A 25453-nucleotide genomic window follows, 5' to 3' on the forward strand; every position below is an offset into this window, starting at 1 on the left:
GAGAGAGAAAAGAGAGTAACACAGTGCAGTGCCACTGTGTCAGATATCAGTCTTTACAATTATGTATGGACATTGAAACTGTGTAGAATTAAAGAAAGTCATGATTGCTGATTAAGAAAGAAACTTATAGCTTCCATAAGGAGAGAGAAGATATACAAAGGAGGGATCCAGTTAATGCTTAGATAATGAAACCGTATAGATAATATTCAGATAGAATGGACCAAAAAAGATTAACAATTTCATATGAGGAACTAATGGTAAGTAGCATTTGGTTCTGATTAAATAGAAATAAAAATTTAACTAAGAGAAAAGTTGTCTTCTTTTGCTGGCATTGAGATGCTAAACTATGCCTGAAGCTGTGTACTTGACTAGATTAAATTTGTGACTATTGACATATCTGTGTTTAAAATATAGGACCATATATTTATTACTTGTCAATAATTGTGATTATTTGTATTAAGCTAGGGGTATTCGAATTTAAAGCTTGCTTAGAGTTATTAGTATGCTGAATAACTAGCATAAGGATCCTCTTTGTTCTTTAAGAATTTGAGCCTTTTAATAGGATTGCCCATGTGATTTTTAGAATGAAAAAGAAGTCATTTATCTTATAAAAGTGCCTCTTTACCACCCAAAAATATGAGTTAAAATTGAGCCGTGGCAATACACATCACATAATGGAGCTGGATTAATTTTCTTCAATTAGAAATTTAGAATACTTTTATACTATATGAAGTCCACTAGTTATTAATTAAATAGTAAGGCACATCGTTTGGTTTTGGTATGCATCCCATAGTCTCACTAAGCATGTTATTCTGTAGTTAATAAAAATAATGTGAAATACACCAAGTCATGTAATTAATTTGATTTTCTTAATTAGAAAACTAATCTCAACAAAGAGTGTACATACCAAGTCATGTGATTAATATGATATTCTTTCTTATCTTTGTGTTTCTCATCGTTATTTTGATGCATGTGGTGCCTTGTGTATATTAGATTTTAATTAGATTGGTGTAGGAACTTGGTTTGTGTAGTTTAAAAAGTGGTGGTGGGTGGAAAATTGCATAATCTTTAAATGCTATATTAGAATGCATGACCTGTTGCAAGAGTTAGGCATGAGAATAATTTGGCAAAGTGCTCCAAATGAGCCATGGAAGTGGAGTAGGATATGACGCAAAGAGGATTTTCAATGTATTATGTTCGGAAATATGGTATGTAGTTTTAAATTTTTTTAATTTTATAAAGTTAATAGGTAATTGAAGTAATCTAATATTTTTGTGGCTTTTTTGTATTTAGGTCATTGATGATATTAAGGCCGTGCAATTGATTGAACCATATGAAAAAAGAATGACATTAAGAGCAGAAACATTATCAAGAATGAGACGACTTGAATTTCTCAAAATAAAAAGTGTTAGTTTTTCTGAAAGCTTTGATAGCATTTTTAGCAAATTGCTATATCTTGAGTGGGAAGATTATCCATTTACGTATTTTCTATCATGTTGTAAGTTATCCAAGCTTTTGAAATTAGTCTTACAAAGGAGCAACATCAAGCAACTATGGGATGGCACAATGGTACTACTAATAAATAAAACTTGTGAAATGGAGAGAATTGAGGATGTTGAATTGCCCGAAAATAGTAGAGAAGGAAAGGCTCAGTGAAATAGGTAGTTCATGGATTAGAGAGTACATTAAGGTGCGTGTGTATTGTTGTTCCCATTATTCCTGCTCTTGTTTACAGGGTATGCATCTAATGATTAGGGTTGTTTGTGTTTTATGGTTACAGGTACACAATGAATCCACTGATAGACTTGCTATTGTAATTCCAGGGAGTGGAATTCCAATTCCAAGGTGGTTTAAGCATCAGAATAAGGGGGCGGATAATTCAACGTGGATAGAATCATTTCCAAATGCCAATGACAACAATTGGACTGGCATTGCCCTTTGTGCCGAGATTGTTGTTCAATTTGCACCACCGCCCCTCATTGAGCTCTACTTTTACGACCAAACAGGAAAAGCCAATCTTGTGCACTATGTTGGTTGGCTTGAAAAGGAAGAGGAGGTGATGGGTGAATTGGTTCACCTCTGCCTATTCTATTTTTCTCGCCAACTACTTCTTCGGGATGAAAAGCAGCATGATCTTGATGGATCCCACTTTGAATTCAAAGTAGATTACCACAACTATGTCGATAATGGGCGTTTGTGTTTGGAAGTGAAGAAGTGGGAAATGCGTGTGGTGAACCAGGATTTGGAGTAACCCAACTCTGGCAGATATTTATTTAGTTTGATTATTTCCCAACTCACAGGTATTCTTTCATCATCTCAATGTCCAATCTTTTCCAACCTTTGACATTCACATCACCAAATTAAACATCATTTTTCTGTTTTATTTTCCCATTCACGTAATAATTTTACTTCAGGGTCTGTATGTCATTTTGAAATATAAACGGTTTATCTAAAACTTCTGTATTTTTCTTTTCTTATCAGCGCTATTTTTCAATTCCAACCAAACACACACTAGGCTTCCAGTGGATTCTACTGGAGTACAACACAGAAGGTTGATAAACTCCAATTTTGTGGTTTATATTGTGTAGAATTTGGGGAGTTTTATCAATATTTTTCACACTTATTCACAAGAAATGCATGGTTTTGTGTTCTCTTCCTAATATTGCTCCATGATGAAAAATATGCTTCTTTTGCCTTAAAATTGCTATATTTTGATCATCTTTTATTACCATTCGATGCCGTGATGTGTTTGTTGAGTGATTTCAGAATTTATAGGGCAAGAATGGCCTAGAAGAGAGAAAGAAAGCATGCACAAGAGGAAGGAACATGAAGATTTGGATTTTGGGAATTTCAGCATGGGCGCGCGCGCACCTCGCGCGCACGCGTGGATGAGGACAGCTGGAAGCGGCGCGCAAAGATGGACGCATCCGTGCAGATTAGGAAAATCCACACCGGCGCGCATGCGTACATGGCGCGCGCGCGTGGATCACAAAATCAATCGGCGCGCAGGCATGGCGCGCACGCGTGACAAGCTGCACGTGACCTCATTAAAGGAAATCGTGCCTGACGATTTCTGAGGCTCAAGAGGCCCAAATTCAAGCTGGTTCTGTATGTAAAAGATCCAAGGATGCTAGGGGAAAAGGGGGGGGGGATCACTCATTTTACACTTAGACAAAAATTTTAGCTAGTTTTTAGTTCTTGTTCTTCTAGAGAGAGAAACCCTTGTTCCTCTCTAGATCTAGCTTTAATTTGATCTTCCCTTGTTGAATTTTGAATTGGATCTTGTTAATTACTAGTTTTAATTGCTTAATTTGAATTTCCTAGTATAATTTTGTTTAGATCTTGTGTTAGTTTATGATTTCTAGTCAATTGTCATTTTATACCTATTTTATGAATCTTGTGAATCTTGAATTGCTAATGTTACATTGATGATTTCCATGATTAATTGTGTTGTTTGAGTGATTGTATGTTGATAATTGTTAGTAGGTACTTGTTAGTTCCAATTTAATTACAATTTGAATAGGTCTTTTATTAATACTTACCACGTGTTTGATGAAATGTTTCCTTTGATTATGGAGTAGTTCTCTTTACTCTTGGCCTAGACTAAGGGAATTGGGTAAACTTGAGTCATTGGATCTAATGGATTTGATGATTTAGGAACCCTTAGTGGTCAATTTGATAGCCATTGACACTAGCCTACTACTAAGTTAATTAGTAGTTAGGTTGGACCTTATGGGTTGATGTTGACTAAACCATTTAACATACTTCAAGTATAGAAGTAGACTTAAGGATTTTGGTTTCTCATAATTATCAAGATATGGTTATTAGACGAGGATAGTGACCCCAATTCCCATGTCTAGCGAAGAGTTGCTTTTATTATTCATATTTGAAAACCCAAAATTCCTAATTGCTTTGCCTTAGCTATAGTAATTGTTTAGCTTTAGAATAGACTTATACTGGATGCTATTTTATTAGTTTAGAATTGCTCACATTTTGCTTTAGTTATTTGAATTAGTTTCTTGCCCTTCAAGATTACTTGCTTGTTAAGATTCCTAGTTTAATTTCTTGCTCATGACTTGCAACCCCGGAATTCTAACCAATGTTGATGCACATGTTTGCCCATTCCTTGTGAGACGACTCGAGGTTTGAATACTTCGGTTACTTTATTGGGGTTGAACTTGTGACAACCAATTCCTTCTAAATTTGATTCGCGGATTATTTGTCGGTTGAGGACTATACTTGCAACGCGAAAAATCTTGTGAAATTCCTTATCGACGGTGTCCGTGCTCATCAAATTTTTGGCACCGTTGTCGGGGAATGGTTGCAACATATGCCTTGATATTGGTTATGTGAATATGTGAATATTGTAGATAGTTTACCTTCTTTCAATACTTAGCTATAGTTTAGATTTCTTTGGTATGTGTGCTATGACTCCCGAGTTTGATGACTCGGTCTCAACCGAATTCTAGCTTAGCCTAGTTTGACCCTGAGATTGAAAGAACCTTGGTACACACTCGGCAAGCTAGACGGCGGTTGGATTATACGGCTAGTACTTTGGCCTCTCTTGATGAACATACGGAATCACTAGACGGTACCGACAGTGACTTGCAGTCCGCTACTTCCTATTCTTCTGTTAGCACTACTAATACATCTTTGCATCCTACAGGTGAGCCATACATGGCGGAGCCACGACGGATCACTTTGCATGAGCAAGGAGCTCCGTATATCATACTTCAACTTTTGCAAGCAAGGTATCCCAACCTTGATCCAAACTTTGAGTTGAAGAGTAGCTTGACAAATCTACTTCCTAAGTATCATGGGTTGCCGGGTCAAGACCCCATCCGACATCTAAGAGATTTTCAAGTTGCTTGTTCTACGGATCGAAGGCATGGAGCCGATGAGTTGGCTATTATGGTTTTTGCCTTCCCTTTATCTTTTGAAGGGCAAGCAAAGATGTGGTTTTATTCACAAGCGGATGAGATTGTGACCAATTGGGATTTCTTGAGAAGAGAGTTTCTAGATAAATTCTTTCCACTGGAGAAGACCGACTACATCCGGAAGGAGATTTCGGGTATAATGCAAAAGGATCAAGAGAGTTTGTATGAGTATTGGACTCGGTTCAAGAGGCTATTGGAATCTTGTCCACACCATGGATTGAACACTCACTTGCTCATTAGTTACTTCACCAGAGGTCTTTGTGCGGAAGATAGAAGATTGCTCACCACTTCTAGTGGCGGTTCCCTTTCAAAAAACAAGACGGAGGGAGAAGCTTGGAAATTGATAAATGATGTTGCCGAGGCTACACAACATGTAAGGGTGAGAAGTAATCCTCTCAAGGGTGTGGTAGAACCATCCCCTTTCGAAGCAAGCTTAACCAAGGCGCTTGGGGACATGACCACTATCCTCACGCAAATACAAAAAGATCAAAAGGAATACTACTCCATCCAAGCCATCCAAGCCCCACCTCAAGTTGCTCAACTTGAAGGCCCTTGATAAACCCCTATTTTATGGTTTATCTTGTGCTCAATTGAGTGGATTTTATCAATCTTTCATACACTTATTCATATAAATTGCATAGTTTTACATTTTCCTTCCTGATCTTATGCTATGATTGAAAACATGTTTCTTTGGTCTTAAATTTTCTATGTTTAATCCTCTCTTATTACCATTCGATGCTGTGATATGTACGTTAAGTGATTTCAGGGTTTACAGGGCATGAATGGCTTAGAGGATGAAAAGGAAGCATGCAAAAGTGGAAGGAATACAAGAAGTTGAAGAAATTGCTAAGCTGTCAGCCTGACCTCTTCGCACTCAAACGGTCATAACTTGAGCTACAAAGGTCCAAATGATACGATTCCTGTTGCGTTGGAAAGATAACGTCCGGGGCTTCAAAATGATATATAGTTTGCTATAGTGAACGTACAGATAAATGACGCAAATGCGCGCTCCATGCGGACGCATTGCAGTGACAAAAATCAGCGTGACAGAATTCGCAATCAGCGATTTCTGGACTGTTTCTGGCCCAGTTTTCGGCCCAGAAAAACAGATTAGAGGCTATAAAGTGGGGGAATGCATCCATTAATTCATACAACATATATTCATATTCACAAATTATTAGGTTTTAGATGTAGTTTTAGAGAGAGAGAGGCTCTCTCCTCTCTCTTAGGATTTATGATTTAGATTTTTAGGATTATGATTCCTCTCAGTTTATGGTTATTTCTCAATTTCAGGTTCAATGTTCCTTTAATTTTATGTTCTCTTCTACTTTTAGATACTCTAATGCTTTTACTTGTTAATTACTTATGTTGCTAAATTGGCTTATGAACTTTTCATGTTAAGATTTGAATATTCTATTTAATATAATTTGAGATATTTCAGATTTATGCTTGCTTTCTTCCATTTATGATATTAATAATTTCTTCTATTTTAGAGTAGGCCTCAACTTGACTTTGGGGTTGATTAATAATTATAGACCCTTGAGTTGGGAGACTCAAGAGTTAATTTGTGATTGGTTCTCTGGTCACTGACGTTAATCCAAACACAAGAGTGAGGATTAGGACTTGTGAATAGAAGTTGGCTCCCAACTTGATTTTTCTTCATTTAGTAAAGGATAACTAAGTAGAGACAACAACCTATTACTATTAATCTTGAGAAATCCAACATGGATAGAACTTTCAATTAATCTTCTCCGGGTCAAGGCTTTTATTTTAATTACATAAAACCCTTTTATTTATTTTCATTGCTTTAATTTATAATTATTTATTTTTTCATTCTTCAACTCTAAAAATTCTCAGAAAAACCCATAACCAATAATAACACACCTCCCTACAATTCCTTGAGAGACGAGTCGAGGTTTAAATACTTCGGTTATAAACTTTATTGGATTTTGTTACTTGTGACAACCAAAGTTTTTGTACGAAAGGATTCTCTGTTGGTTTAGAAACTATATCTACAACGCGATTATTTTTATAAGATTCTTTACTGGCAAGAATCTAATCGTCAAAATGGCGCCATTGCCGGGAAATTACAAACGTGTGCCTTATTATTGGTTGTTGTAAATATTTTTTTTGGTTGTTTTCTTTGCTTTGATCTAAAAATTTTAAGTTTGGTGTCATTTTATTGTTTTTCTCTTTTCTCATTAAATTCAAAAATATCTTTTCTCTTTATTTTAATTGATTTTTTTCGAAAATTACAAAAAAAAAATTTCAGATTTTTATTTTAAAATTTTTTATCTTATCTTATCTTAGTTTTAAATTTCAAAATTCAAATCTTTTTCAAAAATCATATCTTTTTCAAAATCTTATCTTATCTTATTTCAAATTCAAATTTCAAATTTCAATTAAATTCCAAAATTCAAAATTTAAATTTAAATTTAAAAAAAATCAAACCTTTTCAAAATTTAAATATTTTTTTTTCAAATCTTTATCTTATATTGTTGACTTTTTCAAAATTCAAATTTCAAAAATTTAAAATTCAAATTTCAAAATTTCAAATTTTAAAATTCAAAATTCAAAATTCAAAATTTAATTTTCAAATTAAAAAAAAATTAAATTTCAAAACCTTTTAATTTAAAAACTTATCTTCTCTTACCTAACTTATCTTATCTTTTCTAATCTTAAAAATCAAATCTTTTTCAAACCTTTTCTCTTATTTTATTTTATTTTTCTTTGCTTGTTTATTTATTTTTGTTTTTAATTTTTATTAGCTACTATGAATTCTCACCCCTCTGGTTTCAAGTTTGGTTCTAATGTTATTGCAAGGAATGAAAATTATAACAGGAACATGCATCAAGGTCGAAACAATCATAGATGGAAGGAGCCACGATGATCTGATCAACCCTTTAGGCAACAACACCTTCCAAGATACCATGGACAATGACCATCCTACAATGCATGCTAAGACAATAGTTATGGTGGACCCCTCCGTGACAAACCACCTCCACCAAATTACTATGGTCAAGAGCCATTTCGAGGAGCGTACCAAGATGATAGATATGATGGACCCCCTTGTAGTTACCAGCAAGCTCCATCATATGTCAATGAACCACCTCCTCAAAATAGCTTTGGACCACCATACTCACAAGCCCCCTACTACCAAACACCATCACATGATTCTAACCCTTATCCACCAAATCAACCGCCCTATGAGCCATATGAACCATATCTAGAACCACCCCAATTCCAACCCAATTACTCCCAAGAACCACCACCTCCATATACACCATATCTACATCCATCAATTCAAGAGCACTATGATCCTAATCATGTTATTCAAGCTGGACAAGAATCAAGGGATCATCTCAAGGAAGCAATGGATAAATTTCATGCAACCCTTCATCAACTGGAGCAAGCGATAAATCGATTACCTTCCCGACGTTCGGACACTCAAGGAACCCCCATGGCTTCATGTGGACAATCTAATGAAGAACGTAGCATGAAGGAGATACTAGAAACTCCAGTGGACAGTAAGGAGCATGACTTTGTACTGGAACAAGTGGAGGAAGCCGAAATTATCGAAGAAGAAGAATTGGTTGAAGACTTAGGAGATGCAGAACCTCCATGGGAAAATCTAGTCAAAGAGCCTCCTTCAAAGACGTTTGAAATAGATGTTGAGGAGGGTGTACAACCTCCAAGGCATATCATGGTTGAAGACTTTGAAGGGGATGATCAAGAGATGGATTCAATCATTGATGAATTCTTATCTACAATTGAATCCTCTCCCATTGGACTTGACATGGAGATTAAAGAAGAAGAAGCACAACATTCCATGCCTTTAGTGAACAATGAAGAAGAGATTGAATTGGAAGAAAGCTACCAAGAGGAAGAGGTTGATATTGAAGAAGCTTGCAAAGAGGTGGAAATTGTCAAAGAAGAGCACAAGGGAATTGAGCTGGAAATCACCTTGCCAAAGTTGTTGGAGACCTCTCCCCCCAAAGCCATCACCATCCATCCCTTCATTCAAGTGGGTAAATCTCTCATCTCTAACCTTAATTAGCTCACTTGAATATGCTTTGCTTGAGACAGATGGTCAGCTTAGAGCTCTTTGTGACTATAAGAGCAAGCGGGAGATGGTTAGTGGTAGGAATTGTCATGCAAGGTTCAACATGGTTGCATGCTCCAAATTGAAGTACAAAGGTTGGTACAATTCTCAATTAAATGGGTCTAGGAATCTGTTTGGATGTCTCAGTGAGAATTTCAATTGCGTGCCACCCGGATGGAATCATGATTATCAACAAGAAGACGGGTGCAAAGGTAAGGTCTGGGACCCCAGAATTTAGTCTAGAAATCAACACTCTTGGGACCTTGTCACTTGCTTTAACCTGCTTGAAGGCTTTCTGTGCCTATTTTGGGATCCCGGAGGCCATTGGAATTACAAACATTGGTGGAGATTTCTGGATGAGTTCAAGCACAAGCCACCATAACAGGGAGCTCACCAAATGTCCAACTTAAGGACAATAACTAAAAGTGCTAGGTGGGAGACAACCCACCATGGTATGATCTTTCATTTTTATTCTTAATTTTATTTTATTGTCATTTTTATTAGTGGTCATTCATAAATTTTGCATAAGAATCTGCATTCTGCATTCTGCATTTTTGCAATAAAAAAAACACGCACGCGACGCGTAAGATGCTTACGCGTCACAGGTGCATTAGGAAGAAAAGAAAAGTGAACAGAAAGTCACGCGAAAGCGTGGTTGGAGGCGTGCCTTAGGCACAAACATGCCCACGCAACCGTGTCACTGACGCGGCCGTGTCATTTTGAAAAATAGCCTCCCACGCATCCGCGTCACCCACGCGAATGCGTGCCCCTAAAAATCGACGTAAAAGAGGTGTATGGCAGCAAGTTATGATGGAGTGGGGCTGGAATGATGCTGGAAGCACCAGGCCTACCACGCGACCGCGTGCCCCACGCGGCTGCGTCGTTTTACAAAATCAGGCCATTCACGCGAACGCGTCACCCCAAACTTTGCCAATAAGCAAACTAAACAGAGAGTTACGCGAACGCGAGGCTGCTCTCGCGCCACTAGCCCAAATCAAGTCTCTCGTACGCGTGCCCCACGCGTCCGCGTCACTTGAAATTATCGCCAATCACGCGAACGCGTGATCCACGCGTCTGCGTCTTCTGTGCCGCACAACTTATCCAGATCAGCGCCAATTATCTTATCTTTTCTTTTCTAATCCTAATTTCTTCTATCTTTTCTTCTTTCTTCTTTCTTTCTTACTTACTTCTTCTTTATCCCTTTAACCTCTCATCCCTCTTCACTTACATTCTATTTTACTTAATTTATTTGCATACTTTCATTCATTGTATTTTAATTTTGTGCATATTTTTATTTTCTTTTCTAGATTTATTATTTTTCCATTGATGTTAAATTTTCTTCTTCAACTGTTACATCTTTTCTTGAATTATTCTGGTGCTTCATGACTTGTTTTACTCTGACTGGCTATTATTCTTCATAAGTCAATGCTACTCCTTCATGATACTTATATTATCTTGCATTGACGTGAACTTACACTATCTTGCATTACCCACACTCTCTCCCCCATTGTTGCAACTTTTGCACTATTGATATGCCATTTGCTTCTATTATTTTCTCACTTGCATGTTGTAGCTACCATGTAATTGAGACCCTCATTATTTGGCATTAACCCACCCAGACTTTATTTATTTTCTTATCTTTATTTCTGGGTTACTTTTCTTCTTTTCCTCTTCTTTCACGCTGGCCACCGAGGAAGGGAAACAGAAGACGTTTACATGGAGAGACAGACAAGTCCATCTGCACATTCTCTGAAAGAAAAGCGTCAGTTGGAGCAACCCGTCCACCTACACATCTCTGCATGCACCGAGGACGGTGCAATCTTTAAGTGTGGGGAGGTCGATACCGATCTCCATAGGTTAGTTATTTTCTTCCCAACACTAATATTTTACTTTATTTGTTTGTTCATTGTTGCATTTGCATGTTTGATTGCATATTTGATTGATTTTATGCATATTTTACCACCACTTGGTTAAAGTAATATTTTATTTTTCAAAGAAACTTTTTATAGTATTCCACTAATTTGAATTAAAATTTTTGATAAACTTGTTTGAAGAAATATTATACTGTAACATGGTTTAGAGCTCGAACACACAAAACCAGTAATATTTTGAGCCTAATTGATTGGTTGCATTTTATCAACCAATTATCAACCAATATTTTATTTTTTTTTGGTGTGTGTTGTTTTCTCTAAAATTGTGATCTTTGTCTTGCTTAATTCTATATTTCCATTGTTTGATGTATGCATGCACTTATATGATTGAGGCCTTTGTTTCACTGAGCTTACATACCCATATGGCCTTACCCTTTCATTATCCTTTGCAAACATATGTTGAGCCTATTATACCCCTTTGTTCTTTACTTTAGCACATCATTAACTCTAAGCGAAAAACAATAATGTGCTTAATTTGAATTCTTGGTTAGCTTAGACTAGTGAGAGTGCTCATGAATTAAGTGTGGGAAAAAGTGGGTTTAAAAATGTTTGGTTTAAGAATTGGGTGTTGTGTATTCTTGAGAAAATATGAACAAGAATGTTAAGAACACGTTTATACATTCAATAATTTAATCATATGCATTGAAAAAGAAAAGAAAAAAAATTGAAAAAAAATTTTATTAAGAAAAGAAAAGTAGAAAAAAAGAGAAAAAGAAAAGAAAAAGAGCAAATAAGTAAAAGGGGACAAAATGCCCCAAAGTAAATGGTGAAAGCAATGCATATGTACTGTACTCGAAATTAGGATGCATGAGTATGTGGAAAACATGGCTAATGGATAGTTAGATGTGGTATTGTGATTACATGGATTGTATAAGTTAGGTGGAAAGTTTAAGTTAATTAAGGATTCAGATTTCAGTCCACTTGGCCAAATACAATCCTACCTTGACCCTAACCCCATTACAACCCTCAAAAGACCTCTTGATATGTGTATCTGTGCATCAAATTAATGTTGATTGTTAGATGAAGAGCAAGCCTTAGAAAGCAAGGTTAGTAGAGAATTGAGAGAGTCAAACCTTAAACACCTGAGCGATTAGAGTGTATACACTTCCAGTGAGAGTTTGATGCTCGATTCCTTGTTCCCGGCTTTCATGAGCTATTTTCTTCTTGCAAGTCTATTTGAACTTCATTTTTATGATTCAAATTAGTGAAATCTAGATCATGTATGTTCTTAAAAGATTTGTTTACTTTTAACCAAGTAGGTAAAAGCATTTTGCATGTAGTTGCATTCATATAGATAGGTTGTATTTCATACATTCTACCATTCCTCTTCACTCCTTTATAGCTTCTCTTGAGCTAAGCATGAGGACATGCTAATGTTTAAGTGTGGAGAGGTTGATAAACCCCTATTTTATGGTTTATCTTGTGCTCAATTGAGTGGATTTTATCAATCTTTCATACACTTATTCATATAAATTGCATGGTTTTACATTTTCCTTCCTAATCTTGTGCTATAATTGAAAACATGTTTCTTTGGTCTTAAATTTCCTATGTTTAATCCTCTCTTATTACCAATCGATGCTGTGATATGTGCGTTAAGTGATTTCAGGGTTTACAGGGCAAGAATGGCTTAGAGGATGAAAAGGAAGCATGCAAAAGTGGAAGGAATACAAGAAGTTGAAGAAATTGCTAAGCTGTCAGCCTGACCTCTTCGCACTCAAACGGTCATAACTTGAGCTACAGAGGTCCAAATGATGCGGTTCCAGTTGCGTTAGAAAGCTAACGTCTGGGGCTTCGAAATGATATATAATTTTACTATAGTGGCCGTACATATAGACGACACGAATGCGTGCTCGACGCGGATGCGTCACAGTGACGAAAATCAGCGTGACAGAATTCGCAATCAGCGATTTCTGGACTGTTTCTGGCCTAGTGTTCGGCCCAGAAAATATAAATTAGAGGCTATAAAGTGAGAGAATGCATCTATTAATTCATACAACATATATTCATATTCACATATTATTAGGTTTTAGATGTAGTTTAGAGAGAGAGAGAGAGGCTCTCTCCTTTCTCTTAGGATTTAGGATTTAGATTTTTAGGATTAGGATTCCTCTCAGTTTATGGTTATTTCTCAATTTCAGGTTCAATGTTCCTTTAATTTTATGTTCTCTTCTACTTTTAGATACTCTAATGGTTTTACTTGTTAATTACTTATGTTGCCAAATTGGCTTATGAACTTTTCATGTTAAGATTTGAATATTCTATTTAATATAATTTGAGGTATTTCAGATTTATGCTTGCTTTCTTCCATTTATGATGTTAATACTTTCTTCTATTTTAGAGTAGGCCTCAACTTGACTTTGGGGTTGATTAATAATTGGAGACCCTTGAGTTGGGAGACTCAAGAGTTAATTTGTGATTGGTTCTCTGGTCACTGACGTTAATCCAAACACAAGAGTGAGGATTAGGACTTGTGAATAGAAGTTGGCTCCCAACTTGACTTTCCTTCATTTAGTAAAGGATAACTAAGTAGAGACAACAACCTATTACTATTAATCTTGAGAAACCCAACAAGGATAGAACTTCCAATTAATCTTTTCCGGGTCAAGGCTTTTATTTTAATTACATAAAACCCTTTTGTTTATTTTCATTGCTTTAATTTATAATTATTTATTTTTCCATTCTTCAACTCTAAAAATTCTCAGAAAAACCCATAACCAACAATAACACACCTTCCTGCAATTCCTTGAGAGACGACCCGAGGTTTAAATACTTCGGTTATAAATTTTATTGGGTTTTGTTACTTGTGACAACCAAAGTTTTTGTACGAAAGGATTCTCTGTTGGTTTAGAAACTATATCTACAACGCGATTATTTTTATAAAATTCTTTACTGGAAAGAATATAATCGTCAGCCCTCCTAGAATTTATGGTTTGTGCTCTAGAACCACACATTACCCCGATCAATTCCATCAAATTCAAGAGGAGCATGCCCTTGTCGTGGCCAATGTGAATTATAACAACCGTCTGCCCTATCCTTCTCAAGGCCAAAACAACTACTCTCATGGTAGTAATCAAAATCAAGGGTGGAGGGATAATGCACAAGGGAGCAATCAAAACCAAAGATGGAATAACTCTTCTTCTCATTACAACAACAACCAATCTTCATCTCAATACCACCATAACAACAACAACCACCAAGCCAACCAAAATCACCACAACCAAAACCAAAACAACTACACCAAATACCAAGCACCACACCATAGACAACAATCTAACCAATCCTCTTCATCTTCCACCAATCAATTTGATGAGCTTAAAGCCACTATGGAGAAACGGGACGAGAGCTACAAGGCTCAATTCGATACCATGGACGCTCAATTGGCCAATCTTACCGACATGATTTCGAAGATGTTCATGTCCTCTCCCAACAACACCAACCAACCCTCAAGCTCTTCTAGCCTTCCTTCCCAACCCCAACCAAACCCCAAAGGGCGGTCTCAATGCCATCACTCTATGGTCAGGGACTACATTGGAGGAGATACCTCCTAGGGTCATGGAAGACATTCATGAGGAAGAAGTGGTTGTTGAAGCTCCACATGAAGAAGAGGAGGTAGACAAAAGGAATGAGGAAGAAGGAGTAAGCCTTAAGGAACCCAAGAGGGAAGCTATAGTAGATGAGTCCATTCCTATCCCATTCCCTTCATTGGTGAAGAAAGCAAAGAAGACTCTGGAATTTGATTTGAACATGCTTCAAGTGTTCAAGAAAGTTGAGGTAACCATACCACTTCTTGATGCTATCCAACAAATTTCGAAGTATGCAAAATTTCTGAAAGACTTGTGTACACACAAGGATAGGATAGGAGAGTTAGAGATATTATCCTTGGGAAGTTTGATTTCTTCCTTGATGGAGCCTATTCCAAAGAAATATGGTGACCCTGGACCTTGTTTGGTGTCTTGTTGTATTGGCGGGTGCACTTTTCATGACTGTATGTGTGATCTAGGAGCTTGCGTAAGCATCATGCCACTTTCTATTTTTGTGCGGTTGAATTTAGCTCCATTAAAGAAGTCGGCGGCGAAGTTTGCCTTAGCCGATAAGAGTGTGATCACTGTGATGAGAATAGCAGAAGATGTACTTGTGGCAATCAAGGACTTGGTCTTTCCGGTTGACTTTTACATCCTTGAAATGCCTCCAACAGAAAATAGAAGCTCATCCTCCGTTATACTTGGTAGACCCTTCCTTAAGACCTCTAAATTCAAGTTAGATGCCTTCACCGGCACATATTCCTTTGAGGTTGGAGACAAGACTATCAAGTTCAATTTGAAAGAAGCCATGAAGCATCCTCCCGAAGAGCATTCCATTCTCCGATGTGATGTAATCGATGAAGTGGTAGCGGAAGTGCGAAAAGAAGACTACAACAAGTTATGCTACCCTATTGTTGAAGAGATGGATGACCAAGAGGATGAACAAGAGAAAGTTGTTGAAAGTGAACTCCGTGAGTTGGATGAAAAGGAACTTCAGCTTGAGGCAAAGAGTGAATTGAAGCCTCTTCCATCTCATTTGAAGTATGCTTTCTTAGAGGACAACCAAAAGTTTTCGGTCATTATTGCTAGTGAGCTTTCTAGTGAAGAAGAGGAAAAGCTCCTAGATGTTCTAAGAAAGTACAAGAAGACAATTGGGTGGAGCCTAGCCGATATTGTGGGGATTGACCCCCGCAAGTGCATGCATCGTATATTTCTCCAAGAGGGAGCTAGGCCGGTTAGGCAACCGCAAAGGAGGCTCAACCCGACCATCCTTGATGTGGTAAAGAAGGAGGTCACTAGGCTACTTGATGCAGGTATCATATACCCAATTTCTGACAGTGAGTGGGTGAGCCCGGTCCAGGTTGTTCCCAAGAAATCGGGCATCACTACGGTTAAAAAGGATGATGGTGAAGTGGTCACCAAGAGAGTACAAAATGCATGGTGAGTGTGCATTGATTATAGAAGATTGAACACTGCTACAAGAAAGGATCACTACCCTTTGCCTTTTATCGATCAGATGTTGGACCGTTTGGCGGGTAAATCCCATTATTGCTTTCTTGATGGATTCACTGGTTACTTCCAGATTCAGATTGCTCTTGAAGATCAGGAAAAGACCACATTCACTTGCCCTTTTGGCACCTTTGCCTACAAAAGGATGCCATTTGGACTATGTAATGCACCTGCTACTTTTCAGCGGTGTATGACCAGTGTCTTTTCTGATCTAATAGAGAATTGTCTGGAAGTCTTTATGAATGACTTCAGTGTTTATGGAACTTCATTTGATTGTTGCTTGGAGAACTTGGCCAAGGTCTTAGCTAGATGTGTTGACACTAACCTTGTCTTGAATTTTGAAAAATGTCACTTTATGGTAAGACAAGGCATAGTGTTAGGACATGTGGTATCTAGTGAAGGCATTTCTGTAGACCCGGCCAAGGTCGATGTTATTACCACTTTACTTCACCCCTCATCTGTGAGGGAGGTCCGCTCGTTTTTGGGACATGCAGGATTCTATAGGCGTTTTATCAAAGATTTAAGCAAAATTGCTTTGCCATTGTCGCGCCTACTCCAAAAGGATATGGACTTTGAGTTTGACAGTGCATGTGTGAAAGCGTTTGAAGAGTTAAGGAGAGTTCTCACCACAGCACCGATTGTGCGAGGCCCCAACTGGACGTTGCCATTCGAGATAATGTTCGATGCGTCAAACCATGCTGTAGGTGCCGTGCTTGCACAGCGCGATGGTAAACTCCCTTATGTCATTGCTTACTCTTCTAAAACACTGGATGCAGCACAATCCAACTATACCACTACAGAAAAGGAACTCCTAGCCATTGTTCATGCTTTAGATAAATTCAGATCTTATTTTCTAGGGTCTAAGATAGTGGTATACACGGATCATGCAGCTTGAAAGTACTTATTGACAAAGAATGAGTCAAAACCTAGACTCATACGTTGGATCTTGCTTTTGCAAGAATTCAACATTGAGATTAGGGACCAGAGTGGGTCTCAAAACTTAGTTGCGGATCATTTAAGCCACCTTGAGAATTTAAAATTTGACCCATTTCCGATTAATGACTCATTCCCATTGGATAGTTTGCATGCTGTGTCGGATAGCTTTCCTTGGTTTACCCCCAATGGCGAACTACTTGGTTGCGAAAATCTTCCCTCCCAACTTTTCTAAAAACCAAAGGGACAAGTTGAGGAGTGATTCCAAATACTACATTTGGGATGACCCTCACTTGTGGAAGAGGGGAGTGGACCAAGTAATCTAAAGATGTGTGCCGGAATCTGAAATTCAACCTATTCTTGAAGCTTGCCATTCGTCCAGAAATGGTGGCCACTTTGGCCCACAAAGGACAGCTAAAAAGGTGTTGGATTGTGGATTCTGGTGGCCAACCTTATTCAAGGATGCTAACCGGTTCTGTGTGTCTTGCCATCAGTGTCAGAAGTCGGGAAACACGTCCCAAAGGGATAAGATGCCTCAGCAACCTATGTTGTTCTGTGAGATATTTGATGTATGGGGCATTGACATTATGGGACCAATTTCCAACTCAAGTGGGTATTATATATTCTGTTAGCGTTTGACTACATGTCAAAGTGGGTAAAAGCAATACTTACCCGCCTTGATGACACCAATACCGTCATTTCCTTCATTAGAAATCACATTGTATGCCGTTATGGGTCGCCGCGAGCAATCGTGAGCGACCAAGGATCCCACTTTTGTAACAGGAAAGTAGAGGCACTGCTCAAGCGCTATGGGGTATTGCATAAGGTTGCCACTGCTTATCACCCACAGACCAACGGGTAAGCGGAAGTGTCCAACCGGGAGATTAAGAGAATCTTGGAGAAAGTGGTCAATCCACAAAGGAAGGATTGGAGCTTCCGGTTAGGAGATGCACTATGGGCGTATAGGACGGCCTACAAGACTCTGTTAGGGATGAGTCCCTTCCGGATCGTCTATGGTAAGGCATTCCACCTTCCGGTGAAAATTGAGCATAAAGCCTATTGGGCGGTAAAGCAGTGCAACATGGATTTAACCAAGGAGGGAGTGGCCAGGAAATTACAGCTAGAGGAGCTCGAGTGTTTGAGGAGCGAAGCGTATGAGAATGCCCGGATTTACAAGGAAAAGACTAAAGCATTTCATGATCATCACATCCGGAAGAAGGATTTTCAAGAAGGTGATGAGGTTCTCCTCTACAACTCGAGGCTTAGATTCATGCCTGGCAAGCTCCGTTCTAGATGGAAAGGACCCTTCAAGGTGAAGGAGATAAAGCCCTATGGAGTAGTGGAATTGTTTGATCCTAAAAGTGAAGTAACTTTCAAGGTGAATGGACATAGAGTGAAGAAGTACCACGGCTACAAGCTCCCAAAGGAGCTAGAGGTGTTCCTACTAACGAATGCACCTAGAGGAGGAGAAGCTTAAGCGACTGAGCGTCCAACTTAAGGACGTTAAAGAAAAGTGCTTGGTGGGAGGCACCCCACCGTGGTAAGATCTTCCTTGTGTATACCGTCTTGTTTTTAGCTTTAGATTCTTGTGAATTTTGTGACTTCTTGATGTTGTTGATTGCTTAGGAATGCTAGTTTTATTGTTCTTGTTGGATAACTAGGATATTTAGATAGATTTCATCATTTTGGTATGGATGAATTGTTGAAGTAGAGAGAATGCTATGTTTTGAATAGTGCATGAATTTGTGAGTGTTTTCTTGACTACTAGCTTAAACACCTGCCAAGAATATGTTAGGATAGCCCTTTCTATGTTGTTAAAAAAGGGGGGGGGGGGGGGGAAGGGCATCCGCGCACAAGCACACTGTGCGTGCGCGCGTCGGTGGTGCATTTCTTACTCCTGGGCCAAACACCCGAGAGTCATGCCCACCTTGTGCCCATTTCGTGCCAGGCACCCACGCACCAGCGTGCATGCCACCTGCGCGCCCCTTGCAACTTGGCCATCGATGCGCAAGCGCACTGTACGCGCTCACGCCGATGGTGTAATATGAACTCCCTGGTACAAAAACCAGAGAGTTGTGCCATACTTGTGCCTAGTCTGTGCCCACACCGACGCGCCCGCGCACTGCGCGCGTCCGCGCGTCTGTGCTGTATGGCAACTCTGGTACAAGAAAACCGAGAGTTAGGCCTAATTTGTACCAATTCTGTGCTAGGGGCCCAACTGTATTCACGCGTATGCGCCAATGACGTGTACGCGTCCCTCGCTCCACCTTCACCGGCGCGCTAGCGCACCGTGCGCGCGCGCGTCGTTTGCGCGAACTGGTTTTAAAGCTGTGCGCCCTGCTTCTATCCTTCTCTCACCTTCTTTCTTGTTTCTTTCTTCTTCTTTCTCCATCACTTCTCTTCTCTTCTTCTTCTTCTTCCCTACTTCACCACCGTCTCCGGCTACTTACCGGCGACCACCACCACTTCCGGTGGCCCTACATCTCTTCTATCTCTTTCTCATTTTCACAACAAGAAAATTCTACCTTGATTCTTTTACACTTCTCAAGGTTTTACTTCTCCTATATCTCTTCTCTTACTTTCTTTGCATATCCTCCTTTTCTAGTTAGATGTTTCTTGTTAATTCACTTATTTTCTCGTTTAGTTTCATGCTTATACTACTTACTTGTTTGTTTACTTTTTCCTTCTTCTTGCTTTTTCATGGATGTTGAATTTGAGTTTTCATTTGCTTTAATAGATCTTTTTCATTGTTTTTCATTATCTTTGTCAATAAGTGATGTTGTGTGATGATTGATATTTCATTTTGAGCTTCTAATTGGTTGAGTATCTCATAATTGCTCATTGCTTGATAATTGCACGCCAAGTGTTCGAGGAAATGCACATATGCCATTTTGGTTTATTCTAGTCATATATCTTCAATTTGGTGCTTCCTCCTCATTCACTTGCTCTCTTCTAAGTGCATTTAGTCAACTTTGCTTATTAATTGCTAATTAGATACTCATTGAACATGACTTGCTCTTTGTTATGGATGCTTGAGATTATTCTTCTCATGCCATATTGCATGCTTCACTCCCTCTTGCATCCCATGCCAAGTGTTGTGACCCATGTCTCTATGATTACTTTGTTGCAATATTTCTTTTGGGCACTATCTTTCGCTTGCATGTTTTTGTTGAGATGATTCTTTGGGTTTAATGCTTTCCTTTTTCCCTTCCTTTTTCAGGATAGCCACCAAGAAAGGCAAGGAGAAATCTTCAAGGAAACCGGCCGCAAAAAGGGCACCCCAAAGGTCAAACTCTAAGGCGCACTCTTCATTAGGAGCCAAACCCCTATCTAAGAAGGCGAAGTCACCCGCTCCTATTGATGAAAACGAGAAGAGCAAACCGACAAAGGATTCTTCAAGGTTCTCCAATCGCTTCTGTGAACTTGTGTTCCCCGCCATGGTTGAGAGAAACTATCATGCTGAGCATCTACTCGCCCCGCCGGACAAGGTTGCTCCTTGTATTCTACCCCGCATTGAACGGCGAGGATGGGAGTTTCTTCTGAGAAAACCGCAAGAGGTCAACCTCTCATGGGTGGTAGAATTCTACACTAACTACCATCTTCTCTCTCTTCAAGTGGTATACGTGCGCCGGAAGTAAGTCTCAGTTTCAGAAGAGGCTATTCAGCAAGTGCTTAATGTCTTACCAGTACCAAGTGACATGGATGGCTACCAAGAGGTCTTACATCAGTGAGAAGCATTTGGGTTTGATTGGGACTCGATCCTCCGAGTCATTGCTGAACTAGAGACATTTTGGACCCATGGTCGACTCCGGATGAGGCCCAAGTGCATTGACGCACGTTTCCTCACTTTAGAAGCTAGAGCTTGGGCCCAGATCCTATCCCACTATGTGCTACCTAGCACCCACAAGTCGTCCTTCACGGCGGATCTCGCTTTGCTTGTTTGGTGTGTTCTCACAGCAAGACCGGTGAACATTCCGCCTCTTGTTAAGCAAGCGATGGGTCAAGTCCACGCCCGTGGTAATTTGCCATTTCCAGCTTTGGTATCTGATTTAGTTGCTGCTGCGGGTGTTCCTTGGGAAGACATGGATACGAAGGCTATAATTCCAGCTAAGGGCGATGTGGTCCCAAGCGGAAAATACTTACATCTTCCCATGAACAACCCAAGCCTTGATATAGTCCTTCCATCTACTATTCCTTCCACCTCATCGTCACAACCACGGCAAAGATCCACCCATCAAAGGATAGAAGATCTACATTGGAAGATTGATAGATATGAGCGGCGCAATCAACGCCGATACACTTACATCAAGAAGCTTCTGCGTTGTGTTACCCCTAGCATGGAGGAACTCGAAATATTCACATCCACCTCAAACCCAAGTGATGAGAGCTCTGATGAAGGGGATAGTGAAGGTTCCGGTCCCGACCATCCCTTGTGCATTGTTGGTAGCACGGAGGACCGTGCTAAATTCTAAGTGTGGGGAGGTCATTCGACCGATCTCCATGGGTAACAATCTCTTCCTTTCAATACCCATGGATTTATCTTTTGCTTAGTAGTTAGTACATTGCATGTGTAGTTAGTCTTACTTGTAAATACTCCTTGCATGATAGTTAGTCTCTATAGAGTTACTTGGTCAAAATAATGACTTCTTCCCCAAGAAACTGTAATTTCGGGGTACCCTACCAATTTTGAAAAAAAAAAATTTGCGGTAAATTTGCTTCGAGAATGTATTTTGGAACATAGTGATTGAGCTAAGAACACAAGCATGAGTTTTGAGCCTATTGTGTGGTTACATCTTCTAACCACTATTTCCCATTCTTGTGTGCATTATTTTCTCTTTATGACTGTAATCCTTGCTTTGTCTGATTCTATATGTCCATTACTTTGTATATGAATGCATTTACATGATTGAGGCCATCATTTCAATAGTCACTTCTCCCAAACGGCCTTAACCCTTTTATCTACCATTGCTAACCAATTTTGAGCCCATGATAAATCCTCTTTGTTCTTAAATGGAGCACATCAACAACCCTAAGCGAAAAATAATGAATGTCACTGGATTTAGATCCTTGATTAGCTTAGGTAAGTGGTGGTGTGTATCGTTCAAATGGGAGGGTGTACTTGGGAACTCGGGTAGATGTAAAGCGGTGTATTTGTAATTGTAATTGAAAATTCTAGGATTTGGAAACATACTCATGTATTGAATGATTGAACCATATGCATTGAAACTTTTGTACATGAAACCCCAAGAAAAAGGGGACCAAAAAATTTTTTTTATGTGTATATATGAGTATGTAAGAAAATGAAATAGAAAAAAAAATATATATATATATATATATATATATATATTGAAGAAACAAAAATAGAAAAAAAAAGAGAAAGCAATGAAAGGGGACAAAAATGGCCCAAGACAAAGTAATAATAACAATGCATATGGGATGTGAATTGAAGAGAATGCATGGGTATGCAAAAAGTGAAACCCATGGGTAGCTAGGTATTGTATTATAGTTGTATAGGTTGTTCTATGTGTCTAGTGGGATCTTAGGTTAATCAAGGATTCAAATTTTAAGCTCACTTGACCATATACATCTTTACCTTTACCTAGCCCCGTTACAACCCATGAATAAGACCTCATGATACTTGTAAGCATGCATTAAGTAATTGTTGAATGTTAGATGAAAGACAAACCTTGGAAAGCATGATTAGGAGAGGATTGAGTGATGAACCCTATACACTCGAGCGAATAGAGCGGATACACTTCTGGTGAGGGTTCGATGCTCAACTCCTTATTCCCGGCTTTCACAAGCGTTCATCTAGCAAGTTATATGACTCCATAGTAATGTTCAATTTGGTAGGATTTATGAACCACATATCACTTTCACCCCGTATGCTCATATGTGTTCTTGGAGGATAGATTTACCCTTGACCAAGTAGGTAGATGATTTTACATTAGTTGCATGCATTCGTTTAGGAAATTTGCATTTCATAAACCCTTTCTTACCATGATCTTTGGTCTTTTTATTTTAAGCATGAGGACATGCTTGGTCTAAGTGTGAGGAGATTTGATAAAACTCAATTTTGTGGTTTATATTGTGTAGAATTTGGGGTTTTTGTCAATATTTTTCACACTTATTCACAAGAAATGCATGGTTTTGTGTTCTCTTCCTAATATTGCTCCATGATGAAAAACATGCTTCTTTTGCCCTAAAATTGCTATATTTTGATCCTCTTTTATTACCATTCGATGCCGTGATGTGTTTGTTGAGTGATTTCAGAATTTATAGGGCAAGAATGGCCTAGAAGAAAGAAAGAAAGCATGCACAAGAGGAAGGACCATGAAGATTTGGATTTTGGGAATTTCAGCATGGACGCGCGCGCACCTCACACGCACGCGTGGATGAGGACAGCTGGAAGCGGCACGCAAAGATGGACACATCCGCGCAGATTAGGAAAATCCACACCGGCGCGCACGCATACATGGCGCGCGTGCGTGGATCACAAAATCAATCGGCGCGCACGCACGCATGGCGTGCACGCGCGACAAGCTTCACGTGACCTCATTAAAGGAAATCGTGCCTGGTGATTTTTGAGGCTCAAGAGGCCCCAAATTCAAGCTGATTCTTCATGGAAAAGACCTAAGGATGCTAGGGGAAAAAGGGGGGATCAATCATTTTACACTTAGGCAAAACTTTTAGCTAGTTTTTAGTTCTTGTTCTTCTAGAGAGAGAAACCCTTGTTCCTCTCTAGATCTAGCTTTAATTTGATCTTCTCTTGTTGAATTATGAATTGGATCTTGTTAATTACTAGTTTTAATTGCTTAATTTGAATTTCCTAGTATAATTTTGTTTAGATCTTGTGTTAGTTTATGATTTCTAGTCAATTGTCATTTTATACCCATTTTATGAATCTTGTGAATCTTGAATTGCTAATGTTACATTGATGATTTCCATGATTAATTGTGTTGTTTGAGTGATTATATGTTGATAATTGTTAGTGGGTACTTGTTAGTTCCAATTTAATTGCAATTTGAATAGGTCTTTTATTAATTCTTACCACGTGTTTGATGAAATATTTTCTTTGATTATGGAGTAGTTCTCTTTACTCTTGGCCTAGGTTAAGGAAATTGGGTAAACTTGAGTCATTGGGTCTAATAGATTTGATGATTTGGGAACCCTTAGTGGTCAATTTGATAGCCATTGACACTAGCCTACTACTAAGTTAATTAGTAGTTAGGTTGGACCTTATGGGTTGATGTTGACTAAACCATTTAACATACTTCAAGTATAGAAGTAGACTTAATGATTTTGGTTCCTCATAATTGTCAAGATATGGTTATTAGACGAGGATAGTGACCCCAATTTCCGTGTCTAGCCAAGAGTTGCTTTTATTATTCATATTTGAAAACCCAAAATTCCTAATTGCTTTGCCTTAGCTATAGTATTTGTTTAGCTTTAGAATAGACTTATACTGGATGCTATTTTATTAGTTTAGAATTGCTCACATTTTGCTTTAGTTATTTGAATTAGTTTCTTACACTTCAAGATTACTTGCTTGTTAAGATTCCTAGTTTAATTTCTTGCTCATGACTTGCAACCCCGGAATTCTAACCAATGTTGATGCACATGTTTGTCCATTTCTTGTGAGATGACCCGAGGTTTGAATACTTCGGTTACTTTATTGGGGTTGAACTTGTGACAACCAATTCCTTCTAAATTTGATTCGCGGATTATTTGTCGGTTGAGGACTATACTTGCAACGCGAAAAATCTTGTGAAATTCCTTATCGACGGTGTCCGTGCTCATCAGAGGCTTTTCTTCCCATGTTCTATATTTCTGCTATTATTACTGTTATTGTCACTCTATGCTGTTATGTTACTTGAGTTCGAAGCTTGAAGCTTGGCTGATATTGTCTAATCTATGTCCTTGTTGGAGAGAAGAGGATTGAGATATGTTGAGGGTGATTCATAATTAATATGAGTAACTGGAACTCATCAGAGAATAACTTATTGGTGTTCATGCTACCATGTTGCTGAAATGCACTTGGCTTTCTTGGAACATTTGATGTAAATAGTGATATCCATGTTTCAAAATAAAGTAGCGTTCTTTATTTATGTGTAGAGACATTTTTAGTGGTTATTGGCTTTTTTTCTATATTTGCTTCCACTTGATGTTATTAGTAAGTTGTTTCAAAAAATTTATCTTTAAATTAAACAAAAAAATTAGCGTTTTCTAAAAGGATTTTTTTTTGAAATTTGTATTGAAAATAGTGGCGGTTTTATAACCGCCGCAAACAGTCATAAGTAAAAAAAACGTAATAACATTGCGGCGGTTTGCAACCGCCAGTAAAAATGGACTAAATCCTAATACTTGTATATTGCGGCGGTTTAAACCCGCCGCTAAACTAATTGCCGTAAATTACTGATTCTGTGGCGGTTATACCAGCGGTTGCTAGAAACCGCCGTAAAACCTAATTGCGGCGCCCATAACCAGGGCGGTCCAGTAAGCCGCCGGCCTTTGATTTTG

The 25453-nt window shown here is 38.6% G+C and overlaps 1 protein-coding gene across 1 annotated transcript; it reads left to right on the top strand.

Annotated features, from left to right (window-relative positions):
* The first annotated feature begins 1590 nt into the window (after nucleotides 1–1590).
* On the top strand, nucleotides 1591–25114 carry LOC107630890 (uncharacterized). The gene is made up of 2 exons (XM_088506638.1): nucleotides 1591–2551; nucleotides 24737–25114. The coding sequence occupies exon 1, from the start codon at nucleotides 1613–1615 to the stop codon at nucleotides 2249–2251; it is 639 nt and encodes a 212-aa protein (XP_088362764.1). The 5' UTR covers nucleotides 1591–1612; the 3' UTR covers nucleotides 2252–2551; nucleotides 24737–25114.
* Nucleotides 25115–25453: the final 339 nt, after the last annotated feature.

Source organism: Arachis ipaensis, chromosome B3 (genome assembly GCF_059453495.1).
Source record: "Arachis ipaensis isolate K30076 ecotype BB chromosome B3, ASM5945349v1, whole genome shotgun sequence".
In the NCBI taxonomy this organism is placed as follows: Eukaryota; Viridiplantae; Streptophyta; class Magnoliopsida; order Fabales; family Fabaceae; genus Arachis; species Arachis ipaensis.

What these genes read in the sequence shown, in the direction of transcription:
- LOC107630890 (XM_088506638.1), top strand. Translation starts at nt 1,613, where the DNA reads ATGTTGAATTGCCCGAAAATAGTAGAGAAGGAAAGGCTCAGTGAAATA.